Here is a 16,543-nt window from a genome sequence, read left to right as displayed (position 1 = left end):
TATCTTGCCTTCACATTACATGCCCTGCCCAAGCCCATTTCTTCCTCTTGATTTCGACTAGGATGTAATTAATACCCGTTTGTTCCCTCACCCACTGCACCCACTTCCGATCTCTTAACGCTACACCTATCATTTTTCTTCCCATAGCTCGCTGCGTTGTCCTTAACTTAAGCTGAACCCTCTTTGTTAGCCTCCACATTTCTGCCCCATAGGTGAGTACCGGTAAGATACAGCTGTTGTATACTTTTCTCTCGAGGGATATTTGTACATACTTTATGGAATTGACACGCTATATTAGGAATAAGATTCCATCAATAATTCCATCAATTCTGCCAAAAATATCTAATGCGTCAGCTGTACTGAGCCTTAATCATTTCATGCGTGCTGTTTCTACCCCCCCCCCCCCCCCCCCCCTACACACCACCTGCTTAACCTGTGTGCCAGAACGTACAAAGCGTAAAGTTTGCCAGCACTACCACCCGACAGGTTTTGGGTGTGGCTGCAAAGTTCATCTTTATTTAGCCAAATGCAATCCTTAAAACCAGCAAAACAGTACACGTGATGGTTTCACATCTAAACAGTTCCATATGAGAGGAAGCATATTAAAATGGGACTTCGAACAGTAGAAAGTCGACCTTATCGTTTAGGATCTGCACTATCTCAATCCGCAAAAGGATTGGTCAGCTTGATAACTAGGTTTCTATATGTGTCCAGAAAGAGTGAAAACTAGAAGCAGTGAAAATCGTAACTGGTCAAACTGGTTCAAGGAACAGTTCCCAGTTGATTCCAGTTGACTCCCAGCCGAGTTCCAGTTGCAGTCAACTGGGGGCCAACTAGAAACCAACCGGAATCAACTGGGAATTGTTCCTTAAACCAGTTTGACCAGTTACGATTTTCGCCTGGGCGAACGCGAGGCTTAGTAAATCGTTGTATTTCCTCAGGGTCCATTCCAGACTGGAAGCACTCGGGACTAATCTCGCTCTAGCTGCCAACCTGAAAGCAGCACTCTGGAATCACTTTTGTGCATGGCTGTCAGCTAGCATCATGTGTCCATGCAGGGAGAGGAACCCACTTCTATCAACCACATTTCTGCAGGCGTCCTCCATCAACATGATATGCTAGGTGAGCTCAGCAACCCACTCTGTGTGTCTAGACGACCAAGCGAATGATAAATTCCTTGCTTCAAAGTACTACAGTGCAATGTGCACAAATCGAGAGTGCCTGCAGTTGCTTATCACTTATCTGCTTCCTTTAGTACGAAAAACAACAATGTATTTATGTTCACTTGTAATCACTGCTGCTTCCAACAGGAACACTACCTGGTGCAAAGTGTCTGCCAGGGAAACTGACAGAACAAATCTGACACACCCGCTGAGTCAGGCCTTTTGACTGTTCAAGTATGTGCTGCCAAGAACTGCACCTTCTTTGCTCTCAGCCTATTCTAAAGAAATTGTGGTTCCGTTCACTACACCTCCTCAAAGCTGTTTTCTTCCTACTCTGCTATCTAGATACTTTCTTCACGTCAGAATGCAGCATTCAGGTATAGCAAGAAAAAAAAAATTACTGGGGGCACCTACGGAAGTTCGTTTCACAGTACCTTTTGCTGGGGTAGTTGGTGTGACACTGTGTTCAGGAAAGTAAAAAAACAGCGCAAAATTTTACACAAACCACACAGAAAGACTGACAGGACGTCCTGTCTGTCCTGTCCGTCTTTCTGTGTGGTTTGTGTAAAAATTTTGCGCTGTTTTTTACTTTCCTGAACACAGCACCTACGGAACTTGCATGCGTGCAATGTGAAAGCACAGCAACTCTATTCAAATTCTATTCCATTCTAACTCTATTCCAATTCTATCCTACTTCAATCCCTTCGTAGTTGGTACAGTTGTAAGTACTATAGTAGGATAAAACTTAAAAAAACAGCAGTTGTTAACGCTGAGCCACGGTCCTGGGCGTCTTGTGTTAGTCCGCTGGCCAACCTGACAGTAAACAAAATCAGTTTTTAACGTGTGACTTTATTAAACAAGCCAGGCATCAGAATTCTAGAGCTTATAGCTTTTTTATTGTGATTAGTTCCTTGTTCAGGTAAAGCAAAAAGCTTTAACAAACGAGTATTTGTTGGTCACGCAGAAATTCTGTGCGGCGGTCCCAAATATGGGCGGAGCTTCACTGCAGACTTACGTTGTGTCCGACTATAGTACCAACCATTACTGGTTGACATCTTGTATTTCCCCGCTTTCGATAACGTCACACCGTTTAAGCCAATCGCAAGTTTTGTGATGCCACTTTCGGGGCCACATTTTTGGTGACACCGGGTTTTTACTGAAGTGCGACATCTAATGTTTCCACATTAATAACACACACACACACAAAAAAGACAGCCCAAGGTCTACAAATAGAAGCACACATCAAATGATCACAGCCAGCTTAATTATGCTGTCACTCTCTCCCTTCCTGAAGCAGCTTATCAGTTCCCATCATAAGCATGCTTTGTTGAGCGCCGGCCTTGGGCCGCCTTCCGTGCTTCGCCTCGATGGCAGCAAACAACGTGCAAGCCCAGAGAAAGCGGAAATCGCACGTACCCTGTTTATGATGAAGGGGACAGTTTCGTTTGCCGGACTGTGTGGGCTCTTGGGACTGCAGGCAAGAAGACGCCAAAAAAATTAAGTGACCAGGCAGGTTTCCACAACTTCAGGCATTAGCATTCTGTTCAGTGCGACTTGGACAAATGCAAAGGTGTCTGAACCCTACTCAATGCCGATGGACCAGGCTTAGTTTTCAAAATACAGAAACAGCAGGTAAATGCAAGAATAAGCCCAGTGATTCAACAAGCTGTGTTTCACCAAACTATGATATTTAAAATATCAAATACACACTACTGCAGATAACAGTTTACTTTGGAAAGGCAATGGCATACAAATAGAACTCTAGTTTGGGCTAGTTGGTTCATGATTCAACAGGAAAATGGCGCAAAAGACGTGGACAAAAGAGACAAACACGACAGGACCAGCGCCAACTTACAACTGAATTTTATTTCGCACCAAACCCGCCTTTATGTAGGCCAACACGCCCTAACATCCGTGTAATCACGCACAGGCAGTAGAAAAGATCACAGTAAGATATCTAGCACGTGAAGCGCAATAGCAACCACGTAACATACTATCATGGCTAAAAAAACCCAACACAAAAAAAAGGAAAAAAAAGAAAAAAAAAGAAAAAACCAACAAAAGTATACCAAACAACACTAAAACGGTCATGGCCAAGCAACTCTTCAACACCAAAAACGATACACACTCATGAGTGATACCAGATGACCAACAAGAAACGTGGAAAAAAGGTGAAGAATGAAGCGTTAAGACCAAAGCAGTGTCAAATGAATGATAACCGATGACCAACCAGAAAAAAGATGGACGCGAAGCTGGGACCAAAGTCGGCGTCAAAGGTATAAAAACGAGAAAAAAATTGGAAACGAACAACCAGCAGCCATAAGAATGATAACCGATGACCAACTAGAAACATGAAAAAGGATGAATGCGGAGCTCAGACCAAGGTCAGCGTCAAAGGTGTAAAAAACGAGAACAAAAACTGCGCAAAAACCGCACAACGTCAAAAAAATCGTCAAAAATTGCGTCCGGAGTTCGATAAAACTATTTTTTTGAGGAGTGGCAAGGACAGATTTGAGAGAGAGGTGGTCGAAGCCTTTTACATCAGGAAAGAAGGGAGCAGATGCGTCAGCAAGCCATCCATTACGCTTAGCAACGAGGAGTACACTTTTCTAGAAAGTTTTCTGTAGGCTCTTCGTTTTGTTTTGTTGTGCACGCTCTTTCCTTTGGCATTGGTTGCAATTTTTGACGATTTTTTTGACGATGTGCGGTTTTTGCGCGGTTTTTGTTCTCGTTTTTTACACCTTTGACGCTGACCTTGGTCTGAGCTCCGCATTCATCCTTTTTCATGTTTCTTGTTGGTCATCGGTTATCATTCTTATGGCTGCTGGTTGTTCGTTTCCAATTTTTTTCTCGTTTTTATACCTTTGACGCCGACTTTGGTCCCAGCTTCGCGTCCATCTTTTTTCTGGTTGGTCATCGGTTATCATTCATTTGACACTGCTTTGGTCTTAACGCTTCATTCTTCACCTTTTTTCCACGTTTCTTGTTGGTCATCTGGTATCACTCATGAGTGTGTACCGTTTTTGGTGTTGAAGAGTTGCTTGGCCATGACCGTTTTAGTGTTGTTTGCTCTACTTTTGTTGGGTTTTCTTTTTTTTCTTTTTTTTTCTTTTTTTTGTGTTGGGTTTTTTTAGCCATGATAGTATGTTACGTGGTTGCTATTGCGCTTCATGTGCTAGATATCTTACTGTGATCTTTTCTACTGCCTGTGCGTGATTACACGGATGTTAGGGCGTGTTGGCCTACATAAAGGCGGGTTTGGTGCGAAATAAAATTCAGTTGTAAGTTGGCGCTGGTCCTGTCGTGTTTGTCTCTTTTGTCCACGTCTTTTGCGCCATTTTCCTGTTGAGGCATACAAATAGTCTGCAGTTATTTTTCATGCGACCAGAATAAAGCAGCATTGGAGTACACACTTCCTGTGGTGTTAAAGGACCCAAAGATGAAGAAGTGCAGTGACTCACATAAAAAAAAGCTGCATGGTCACTGTAACTGGCTTGCCAAGCATTTCTGTGCTATCACAGTAAAATCTCAATGATACAAGCTAGCTGAGACGAATTTCGTAATGATAGGAATTTGCAAAAATCCCTGGCTGGAGTATGTTGTGTACGATGTGCAGAATTTTGGACCTTCCCAATACTCCTCTATACCACAACGGATGATACGAATGCGGTATGCAGGGCGTGCATGCAGTGAGAGGTGGCATACACTGGTAAATAACTCCCGTAAGCCATAACAGACCTGCTTGAATGGCTGAATCACACGAATTTCAGGTGACACGAATATCTTCTGCAACCCCATGAGCTTCGCTATCGTTGAGACCATACTGTATCCAGCAGCTGCGTTAAGTGTCTACATTATGACCGCTAGAGGGCAGCCATCACTAATTTGGGGTACCACATGCCATGAGCAGGAAGTCAAATTCCTGACATTAGAGCAGTTATGTAGCAACTATACCTTCTTCTTAACAGTTATAAAATGTCCACGATGTATGCACCCTAAGGTAGCAGCACCCACTAAGCCGGAACATACCGCTGGCTGCCAGCACAGTTTGGATACTCTTGTTCCACTATGTCTTATACTACAGCACTGGCACCAGAACAAAGCTGGCTGCTTCTAGCACTCTGACTCAAAAAAGCGACTTCAGCAAGCAACGTGACTATTTCGAATGGCGGCAGGCTTTAAATTTCATAAGAATAAACACGCAACTGAGAGAAGCCGCTAACCCTGCACCACATGAACAGCAAAGAATTCCATTTCGTGACTGTGCATGAAAAAACACTACACTTAAATGAGCCTGTGTGAGTGAAAAGCTGGGGCTAATGAATGTCCATGACCATGTCTGCTTGTCATGGCAGATTGCACCAACACAGCCAGGGGCAAGCCCAGACTGCAAGAGAACAATATACATCTCAATCAGTCACTCAATGAGTAGGTGAACTGTAATGTGTAGTTGCAATGAGTAGGTGAACTGCAATGTGTAGTTGCAATGAGTAGTTGGAATGCAACGAGTAGTTGGAATCACAATGACTAGTTGGAATCTCAATGACTAGTTGGAATCTCAATGACTAGTTGGAATCTCAATGACTAAATGGAGTCTCATTGACTAGTTGGAGTCTCAATGACTAGTTGGAATCTTAATGAGTAGTTGGAATCTCAATGAGTAGTTCGAATCTCAGTAGGTAGTTGAAATCTCAATGGGTAGTTGGAATGCAACAGCAACGAGCATCCTGTTCACACATTTCATGCTTCATTTTCGAGCATTTCAAGCTTGCTGCTACGCAATGTTGACCATAGAAAATAGCCGATATCACTCAAAATCTTGGGTTTTTTGCCGCAGCAGAAAGGCAGTTAAATAAGATGTACAAGGCTCACTACGCCCTTGTACACTACAGGCAAGCCGTAGAGCACCTACGCATCGTTGAAGAATGACGGGAAAGCCTCACCTGCCGCTTCCGCGTGCGGAGGACACGTTGGAATCCCTCTGGGCCTCCAGCAGCAGCTTCTCGAGGATGTGCACGTTGCCTGTAAGCGGGGGCGTGGCGCGCTCGGACGCCGAGGATGCTCCATAGTAGAGCTCCACCCACGACTCTGCACAAGTGAAGGCCACAGCCAGAAGAAAAGAGAGAGAGGGCGAAATGAGTGAGGGAAAGCACAACACACACGCGCGTGCATTCTGATGATTCATTTACCAGTACACTGTATAACACACAAGGCAAGGGAGGCTTTACATGCATGACATACATGAAAGACCTGTCCAGGCAATATACAGTGGCAATTTCCAGTATTTAGACCCCTAAAATGAATCAGTTTCATTTGGTTTAGTTCAGTTTCTGAAAAACCTCAGCAGGATTGTAGAAACAAGTGAGGTCAGTTGTCACCAACTATTGCAGCTCTGCTTAAAGTCACATGTACAGCAACATTTTGAGCTGCTCATCATTTATAATCTGCTACCCCAGTTCATTTCTTTGCAAGCAATTATCAACGCACGAATGCGTGGCAGCTTGCCAAAGCAGACCACTGAAGCAGATTGAAGATCTGCATTAATATATATATATGAAAGCAGCATCAGCTGCTAGAGATCGAAAAGGTTTGTTTTAACACTCACTCACAGCATAGGCTAAGCCTACCAACAAAATGAGCTGAAATTTCAAACAGGGCAAATTTAAAGAATTTCAATTTTAACATTTCAATCTGTACAAATTCTTCCACACGCACATGTGCATGTTTCCCAATACTTAAAGCACGCCATTTGCATCAGTAAATCAGCTATCAGCTAGCACTTGTGTCTCCTTTCACATGTTTGCCTCCTACAGTGTAATTTCTCAAGATTGTCCAGCTGTTTCCCACCAGTTCCAAGGAACCCAAGTAGTGCATCATTAAAGTGTACAACCAAGGGCACGAAATTTGATCTTGCTATGGCCTCTACAACTGGTTGCACACATGACTACCTCTGCACACGACCAGCTCCACAAGTGGGCAAGAAACGACACCCAATACAGTCTCTAAGTGCTCTTGACAGCAAAACAAGGCCAGCGTAGCAAACAACAAAGCCAACAGCTGTAATGCAAGTCCATTAGGTCCACCACACCCCACACACTGTGGCAAGACTACAAACAAGTGCAGAGGGGAGCAGACTAAGATGTCAATAGGACAAGGCCCTCTAGGAAAACTAAAAAGGCCATGGCCTATCTCACCCACTCGCACAAGAGGCAGCGTATGGAATAAGAACAAAAACAGCACGCCGCTGAGTGCCAAACACTCTGCGCAAAACAAACAGCAGACGCAGCTGGTCCCACCCAAGCCATCAATGAGGGACGAAGGGGGAAGGGGGGGAAGGGTGAGTAAACAGGAAAGGCAGGAGTGGTGCAAATGGCACTCGGAGCAATCTGACTGTCACGAAGACAGCTGCGCGCCGTCCGTTTCGAGGTGTCCTGTTTGTTCCCTTCCCAACTCTCCATACCGTTCTCCTCCCAAACTCACTGTGCCCTCAGAGAGTGTGACTATGCGAAGAGAGTGCCATGTTTGCTTCTCCCCGGCTTTGCTAACAATAAAGAGGTCGTCAAATATCCTCGTTCAACTCAAGCAGTTCCGCCTGTGAGCATTACAATCCAAATGCATATCTCAAGCCTCGGTGGCCCTGTGAATCTACACACAAAATCCTGCAGCTGTAGGCCGGACAGTTATTCCCTTATGAGTTTTCTCCAAGCTCTTGCTAGGGGGCTTTCAGCCGACATCAGCATGCAACAATGTTTTATGGCGTATATTTAGTTAAATATACATGCACGATGGAATGCATATTCCAGCCAAAATTACAAGAAATCTCCTGGAAAAGCACGAGAGACTTGGGAGCTGTTCAGCCGCTGGAAGCAAAAGTCTGTTTTAAACAAATAAACCAACTTGAGAGGCTGCTTAGAGCGTCTCTATCGTTTCACGCTTGTTGAAATGCTATGTCGGGACAGAGTGAGTGCTCTCCAAGTTCCAATGGCACTTTGGCTGCCGGAGCTGTGAGCTTTTTTTAATAACACTGTAAAAAACAAATATGGATTGTAATGTATGCGAGGTCTGATGAAGATACACTACTACTGGGGACGTCTTGATGGCATGAACGATTTAAATAGCGAGAGAGCTCTGAGGCAATGAAATGAATATCCCCCGAACGCAAACTGCTAGAAGCCGTCAAAACATAAATCGCTCTTGGAACAAGCATTCAACTGCATACACACAGCTGCAGGGGAATTCAAAGGAACTGCATAAAGCTGACAGCCGGGAAAAAAAAGGAGAAACTTCCAATGCCTGATTCCAGAGGCAAAAATGTGCCTCCTTTGAAGAACAAGACGAAGGAAGACCTTGCCAGCAAGCATAAGCATCAATGGCAGCATATAAATGAATCTCACATGGAAAATTAACAAACGCTTTGTTGGTGAATGAAATTAAAAATTTTCGCCCAGAGGGTGCCTCACAAAGCAATCAGATTTCAGCACCAGAATGATGTCGTGCATGTATGGGTACATGACAGTACTTTGACATGATATGCGTGATCTTGAACAATATGTCTTGCAGAAGTTAGCACGAAGAATCAGATGTACAGGAACAACAACGCGAATGCTCATTTTATCTCTTTAGCCAGTCTCGTTTTTTACACTAACTTCTGTAACACATGAAAAATCAACCAGCCCAACTTCAAGTTACAATTAATGAACGATATGTCTTTCTGACACAAAAAGAAGCAAACTGCACTGCAGCCTCAAACAGGAGTGTGTGCATGCACATCAGTGTTTGCAAACACAGGTGCATGCACCACTTTTCGATTCAAGGCCAAGCACCTGAGACAGGAGTTTTTTTTTTTTTTTTTGTCTACAGCTATAGTGCACCCGGGAAGTTCTTCCCTCATTAGTGGGCCATCTGTCACAGCGAGTTGCAGCTGACCATTTCGTACGGGCTACTGCAGTGCAGTCTACATCACTCTTGTGTGCAGCGCTAAATAACCGAAATTAGAAAGCAGCCCATCATTTTCAAACAAGGTGCTCACGCCCATCTTGCTTCTAAGTAGCTCTACTTCCACACAACCAAAGGCTTTCATAGCCAGAAATGACGATGAGGTGCCAATTTTTATGCACGTAAGTGCATCACTCCAGCACTCAGCACTGAACGTCAAAAAGAATCAAATTAATAGACGTCTGGGCAAAAGAAGCACCGAACAATTTTGATTTTAATGAAGTACAAGCAAGAAAGCCACAAATAGGGTTTTGCTTGCCTAGTGGAGGAACAGCCAACCTTAGAAGTGTACAAAACACTGTTCAACCAGTCAAAAACACAATATTCGAGAATTATTGGCAGTATATACACCTTTCCAAAAAGGGCTCCCTGGGCGCTGCCATATTGTTCCCTGGACTGCAGTGGGCACCTTGCGGTATAGCACGGTGGAAGCGGCGAAACACCTCCTCTCTGGACTGCTGGAAACCGGTTCCGCCGCCGCTTCCACCGTGCTACCGCAAGGTGCCCACTGCAGTCCAGGGAACAATATGGCAGCGCCTAGGGAGCCCTTTTTGGAAAGGTGTATATCTCCAAATCTGGTTTCAACATGCACATCTGAAAAATGCTTTTTTTTTTTCAGCTCGATCACTTCATAGGCCATCACATATATTAGCAAACCCAATGTGGAGTAGCAGGCCAGGGCCATGTTACCACCGGCCGACCTCTCCTCCTGTTCCTCTCATTAAAATTCCTTTCTCTCTCTCTCAAATCCAATTCAGTGCCACCCATTCTAGCCTCCTAATTCAATATCCTCCTGAGACCCGAAGTGAATTTGAGTGCACAAAAACTTTCTAGGGTTTCAGAAGAAGCTGGTAGGAGTACAAAGGAGAAAAGTGAGAGATATTTTCTCAACAGTACTAATAGTTTCAGCTCAGCACGATGTCCAATATATTGGACACTAGGACTATAGCCGTATTTTCCCACCCAGTGGGCGTGCCACAAAATACTTCAGATAAAGCTGTGAAAGTTGTGCGAAAAAAATACTTTATTATGACAAAAGTCAAAGTAGCAAAATATACGTCAACTGAATAAAAAAGTTTCGCTGTGCTCACTTGCTGTGTGCCTTTTCGAAGCATCTTCTGTCTTTTGTTATGGAGTACTGCTGACATTTTGTGCAAAAAAACTTTGTTTTCATGGTGCACCCCTCAAACCTGCAGCGCGCAGCGTTAGCTGCGTCAGACAGCCTTGGGAAGTGGTAGGCACTTTTGTTGGTCTCTCCTCGTCGAGCTTGCTTTGATGGTGGGCTCCACTCAACTTCACTGTCACTCTCTGTTTCTTGTTGTTTTTTTCCTTTACGTTTCTTGGGTTTCTTGCTGTTTTTGGATCGACAATAGTGTCGTCGTCGCTGTCCGATAGGTCAATGTCTGATGTGTTGGAGGCCGCCGCGGTGGCTCAGTGGTTAAGGTGCTCGGCTGCTGACCCAAAAGACGCGGGTTCGATCCCGGCCGCGGCGGCTGGAATTTCTTTGGAGGAGAAATACTAGAGGCCCGTGTACTGTGCGATGTCAGTGCACGTTAAAGAACCCCAGGTGGTCGACATTTCCGGAGCCCTTCACTACGGCGTCTCTCATAGCATTAGTTGCTTTGGGACGTTAAACCCCATAAACCTACTAAACCAACCAACTGGTGTGTTGGCTTGTGCAATTCTTTGTAAAACTGCTTCGGCCGTCTCATCAGGAACGCGAGGCCTGTCTACTACAATAAAAAAAGACGTTATTTCGTCACCAGTCGTTAAATACCAGCAGTATTCGTTTACAGGTATTGCGAAAGCCATCTCAAAAGCGCGGTCAAAATAACCGGGCTGAGTCCCAGCGTCCAACGTATTGGACACGTGAAATCAGATTGAAAGCACAGAAAAGTTAGGTCTTGTACAGTTACAATTATGATATCTACATGCTTTCTGTTCTATTTTTGTTGATATCCAACAAAATTTACTCGTTCAAAGTAGATAAAATCGCAGAAACAACACTTACTTCTCCGGCAGGTGCCATAGAACGCCGCGCCGCTGAACGCCGCCGTTTTCAAAGTGTTTTGGCGGGAAAGTGAGCAGTTTAATTTCAAAAAAGGTGCACAGATGGCGCCACCAGTTGTCCAATGTATTGGACAAGTGGGTTTTATGAAGATGAATCTTTCGGCGCGGCAGTACTGGCTTAAAAGCTAATGTCCAATATATTGGACAAATTGCCATACACGGGTCTCAGGAGGATATATAAAACAACTACGTGATACGAAGCCCACGGGGTCGCGAAAAATATTCGTACCGCCGGAAACGAATAAAATTTGCATGCGGAAGCACGTGAGATGCATTCAATCAGATATGATAGGGGTGACTGGCAATCGCGACATCGGTGATGTACAGGCCGCGCGCCACCGTGCACTGGCGACGCCAGCGATGTGCGGGCCGCGCGGCGCCGCACATCGCTTCCGGTGCGTACCGTACGACTGACGATCGCCGCTTAGCTCGAGGATGCGACGGCGGCTCCTGCATTCGTATCATCCGTAACGGCGCGACAGTCCGTTTGGAACATCCGAAATTCCGCACAATTTGCGCAATGCACTCCGGCCAAGAAATTATCTAAAATTGGCATGAGCCGTGATCGTACCATCGAGGTTCAACTGCAGTCAAGTCCTCGCCGCGGTGGCTCAGCGGTTATGGCGCTCGGCTGCTGACCCGAAAAACGCGGGTTCGATCTTGGCCGTGGCGGCCGAATTTTGATGAAGGACAAATTCTGCAGTGTGCGATGTCATTGCACAAACCAGTGTGACGTTCCGTGCGTATGCTACGAGGGCCCATATATCTTCGGCGGCATCTTCTCTGTGCTCAAACCCGGATGCACCCCGGCAAAGGACGCGGGCGGTCGGCTGTTTGAAGCCGACTGGCCCATTCAGAGAGCTCGCAGAAAAGCAAAAAAAAACACGCAGCTCGTTTCGTTCTGCTCCCTTGTCTCCTCTCTCCTTAAACGGTCCGCGTTCGACGGCGCCGCGTAGACGGAGCCCCCAGAGTCAGCAAAACCACTGAAGGGGTACAATGGTACAAAGACGCCGGCGGGAGGGAAACGGCCCCCCAGCGCCACGTGCGCCTCCGCCGCATAGGAAAAGCCAGCACAAGGACGCAGGAGAGGCTGAAAACCCGACAAGAGAAGAAAGCTGCCGGCGGGAGAAAAACGACATCCCAACGCGGGGGAGGTCGGGGGTGCCGCAGGCGCCGCCGTGGAGAGGAGGACGAGGGAAACAATTCAGCCTGGAAGAAAGGAGATCGGGCGTGGGCGGCGGAGCAGGGATAGCTGGGAAGGGCAGACGAAAGCACGCTCAGGTCCTTCAGCACCGAAGCCCGACGGCGCGCAGCTTCGGCCAGCAACCGACCGAGCGCAACTCCGGAGCCCCTCCATCGTCCCCATGAAGGCGTCGGCACGTAAGCTCGGACATCCCAGCCTCTGATGTACGATGTATAATTATTGAATACATCTGTTCGTTTAAACTGAGCCATACGGTGTCTCTTTGCCTCTCCGTCCCGTGTGGACCTGCGCATTATGTGGGGTCGTCACACCGTGGTCGAAATTATTCCGGAGCCCTCAACTACGGCGTCCCTCATAACCCGAGTCGCTTTGGGACGTATTCCCGGAAACCACAAACCATCAACTGCAGTAAAAAAAAAACCTAATTAAAGACTGAGCTCCATGTACGCGAAAAAGTAAGCGGCGCGGCGACGACGGCTGGCTGTCGCTCCGTCGCCCACCGGCCAAGCTCCATGCGTTGCGACAACGCGAACGCGAAATAGAGACGACGATCAGTGTTGCTGGCAGAATACACCACCGCAACGCTGTTTGCGCCTATAATAAGAGTCACATTATTTCCAAGGATTAAAATTTTTGGCAGAAAAATGCCAAATAAAATGTGTTTACCGCTTTGTCATTGCATGTCATTGTCACGGGCGCCGCCATGTTGCGTGAACGTGGGGTGCACACCTGAACCTCGCGCGCTTTCTGACGTCAAACGACGAATACTCGCTAAGCCTAGCAGCACTGTAAACACAGAAGCAATCTGAAAATCTGGGGTGTTTTATCGCTAAAATTTTGTGGTGGAGGCAAGTTCAGACAAAGCGAAAGCTTCGTGCGCATTTAGTTTGCCGTGAACGTGGGGCACAGCGTAGCGACAACGACGAATCGGTGGTGAAGCAAGAGGCCCGGCAATAGGCTCGGTAGTGACGTACGCTGCCGGATTAGCTGCTATTGGCTAATCGCGTAGGCAACTTCCGGGCGACGAGCGAAATTTTCTGTGAGTGCAGATCCGAGCGACACGACAAGCGACACGGGCATTTCGCTTCGCGCGACGGCGTCGCTCGCCGCTGTCGCGTTCGCGTGAGTTTTCGCGTACATGCTAAAACTAATTATCAGCTGGCCTGCAGCGCTGCTAGAAGCCCTGGCGGCTGCCGCTGCTGTTGTGGTGAATATAACTTTAAAAAACAGCGCCGTTTTATCACTCCTCTCCCAAGAGCAACAGTAAGAGAAAATGAATTTTTAATGTTATGATTATATAAACCAAGCCCGAAGAAACAAAATTGTTGAACTTATAATTTCACCAGCAGGTTAGTTTCTTGTTAAGGTAACAAAAAGAAAAGCTTTAACAACGTGCCACTTTTTGCCGCGGCGGAATTCTGTGCGGCGGCTCTGAATACGGGCGAAGCTTAACTGCAGACTTAAGTTGTATCCGACTATAATAATGTGGCGGGCACTCTTTCTTGGAACGAAGGGAAAAGACGTATGAACTGTTCCGATTCGGCACCTTATTTGGTTTCCACGACCCGTGCAGACAGACTCGTTGAACTACTCAGTTTGCACTTACTGCCACAGTACCTGGGAAACTGTGAATGTCATGGTCTGCATGTCGTTCGTATCTCAGCTTAGGTACACACATGTCCGTCTCTCTTATCTTTCCCTTATCGTTTACCTGTTTCATCCCCATAAAAAAATATTACGGTTCCTTCCATATCTCGGCAATATAACGCCAAAAACCACAACATCCGACAAGTTTTATTCCACGAGGTCAGGGCGAATCGGTCAGAGGAACACAAGATTATTAAACAGAGCTGACCTCAAGCCACTCGAGTCCCCCGGAGTGGCATGTGCTTGACACGACGATAAATAAAGGGCAAGACCCACACAATAGCAAAATGGCTCTTGTCCAGTGGCACCGTATTATGCCAGTCGTACACCATCTCGCGCATTCACGGTTATAACCGGCCTTGTCATATGTGGCCCCTAGTTATGATGACCGCCAGGTGGGTGCATCTTTTTTTGTTCGTAATGATGCGTAAGGCATTATTATGCATGCATTATCACGTGGAATTCTCCTACTGGCACTAAATAATTTATGACAGAATTTCTTTCTCGTGCTGCTTCGGTTTCAACAGCCGACTGAATACTGTGACGTCAAAGTGCGATTAGAGGTGACATGAGGCATGAAAAAACTACAATATAACCGCTGCTTGGGGAAGGCCGTCTTCAGCAGTGTAGTAAATTAAAACAATGAAGCAGCGGTTATGCCGCAGTTCTTACATGCATCACGTGACAAATAACCTCTCTCTGACGTCACAGCCATTGTTCGGCGGTTGAAACCGAAACAGCACGACAGAAAGATTAGATTTTAAATTATCTAGCGGCCGTATACGAATATCACATGGTGATTCATGCACAGTAGTGTCTTCCGCACGATTACAGACAAGAAAACACGCCCCAAAAGTTAGGTGTCTGTACTGCTCCAATGCTGCTATCAGCCAGGGCACAATGCCCTTGTGCAAGCAACCTTCCACGACAGCTGTCACTCGGTTGTCTCGTGCCAGCTCACTAGTGACACGTCACCGGACAGCGTGACCTCAACTGATGATGTCAGTCAGCCAGTCAGCAAGGTAACCTCATCAATAGCGAAGAAAGCGCACTTCCCAGCGCACTCCAGCCCACACTGCGTGTCTAATCTCGGCCTTCACAAAAGCGTCATTGCCGGCGAAGACGCACGGCATTTCATTTCCAAACCACTCTTCCCTTTCTATCGCCAACACCCGATCCCAACGATCCCTGACACAGGAATAGCCAACCGCTCGCCAGTTTTTACAACACCCCAGCGAGCCTCGTTCCGCAAGCATCAGGCTCCATGAAGTAATATCAAAAAAGAAGAAAGCACACTCAGGTACATGACGGAGCAGCAGTAGCAGCAGGTTGAGAAAGCCCGAGCTGTTTCGCACGATTTCATCGCGTCAGTGAACCGAGGCAAATTAACGACGTCATGCGCGCCAGCAACACATTCGCGAAGCAAGCGAACCATCAGCCAGCCCCCCCCCCCCCCCCCCCTTCCCTTCCTCCTTTCTTGCTCTCTCCGACACAGAAGCGGCCATTAGGCACTACTCCCAGTGTTTCGAAGTATCGCGACCGCTCCAATGAAAACACCACCGGCAAATGGAAGAGGCAATTACAGCGGCGCGGCAGAACTCGAGAGAGCACCCAGACCGTGGTTCAAGCAAACGCAAACACACATCTCCGCCCCTGACTTTGTAGGTGCAAGGCCCGCGGTGCGCTCCCCGAGGTCCTGGAATCACGCCAGCCAGTAGAAAGAGTGCGTTGCCGTCTGTCGACACACACACGCGAAGGAAGGACCTCGCCACCGTTCTCCCCCTCTCCACCGCGCGGAGGAGACGGCTGCCAAGTTCCGCGGGGGGGGGGGGGGGGGGGGGGGGGGCTAGCTACCCCTCCAGGGCGCGCCCAACTAGCTTGGAGGTGCTTTAAGCTAGCCATAGCTACCGCTCCAGGTGGGCGAAGGGTTGTACACGTCACAGCCCAGATACGCAGCACCACCTGACTGCAGCGGCGGAGTCACGCGACCAAGCAACAAAGGCAAGCCCGACTGGTAACCGACAGGAACGGGAGCGCACGGCACGCGGACGGCATTGTGACACGAGTCTGCCGCCGCAGACAGCCTATCCATCAGCGTCTGGCTGAAGCGAAGAGAGAAGCAACTGCGTGCTTAATGAAACGGTCGTCGAGTCGACAGACATTAAAGGTGCGCTTAAGTCTCCTTACGTGCGGCATTTCGGGCTCAGTTGCATCCTCTGTTGCTACACAGTGTAATTATTATTTGACAGTAATTAATCAATTAGCAAACGAACTTATTAAGCAGTCATTAATTACTACGTCCTGTTAACTGATTAATCTTTGATTGATTAGTTTCATGAATTATTAATCTATTTCAATATCCTTATTCTTTGTTCAATTCTGAAGGAAGCACTCGCAATTAGTAATTTGGAGTATTTAACGAAATTAATTGCCTAACTTTTAGTAATTCGGTCACTGAAATTTC

General features: G+C 46.8%; 1 protein-coding gene across 1 annotated transcript in view; it reads right to left on the bottom strand.

The window, feature by feature from the left end:
• The window catches only part of BNIP3 (BCL2 interacting protein 3), an 89,333-nt gene that overhangs the window by 19,937 nt on the left and 52,853 nt on the right, over positions 1–16,543 (bottom strand). The window contains exons 2-3 of the mRNA XM_089586355.1: positions 6,107–6,251; positions 2,580–2,634 (exon numbers count right to left, since the gene is read on the bottom strand). Of these exons, the coding sequence (XP_089442481.1) occupies positions 2,580–2,634; positions 6,107–6,251 (200 nt within the window). The remainder of the gene's footprint in view (positions 1–2,579; positions 2,635–6,106; positions 6,252–16,543) is intronic.

Source organism: Amblyomma mixtum, chromosome 4 (genome assembly GCF_055824585.1).
Source record: "Amblyomma mixtum isolate Tamu chromosome 4, ASM5582458v1, whole genome shotgun sequence".
Taxonomy (NCBI): domain Eukaryota; kingdom Metazoa; phylum Arthropoda; class Arachnida; order Ixodida; family Ixodidae; genus Amblyomma; species Amblyomma mixtum.
The sequence above is the reverse complement of the archived record's forward strand: the minus strand, read 5'-3'. Positions and strand labels throughout refer to the sequence as shown.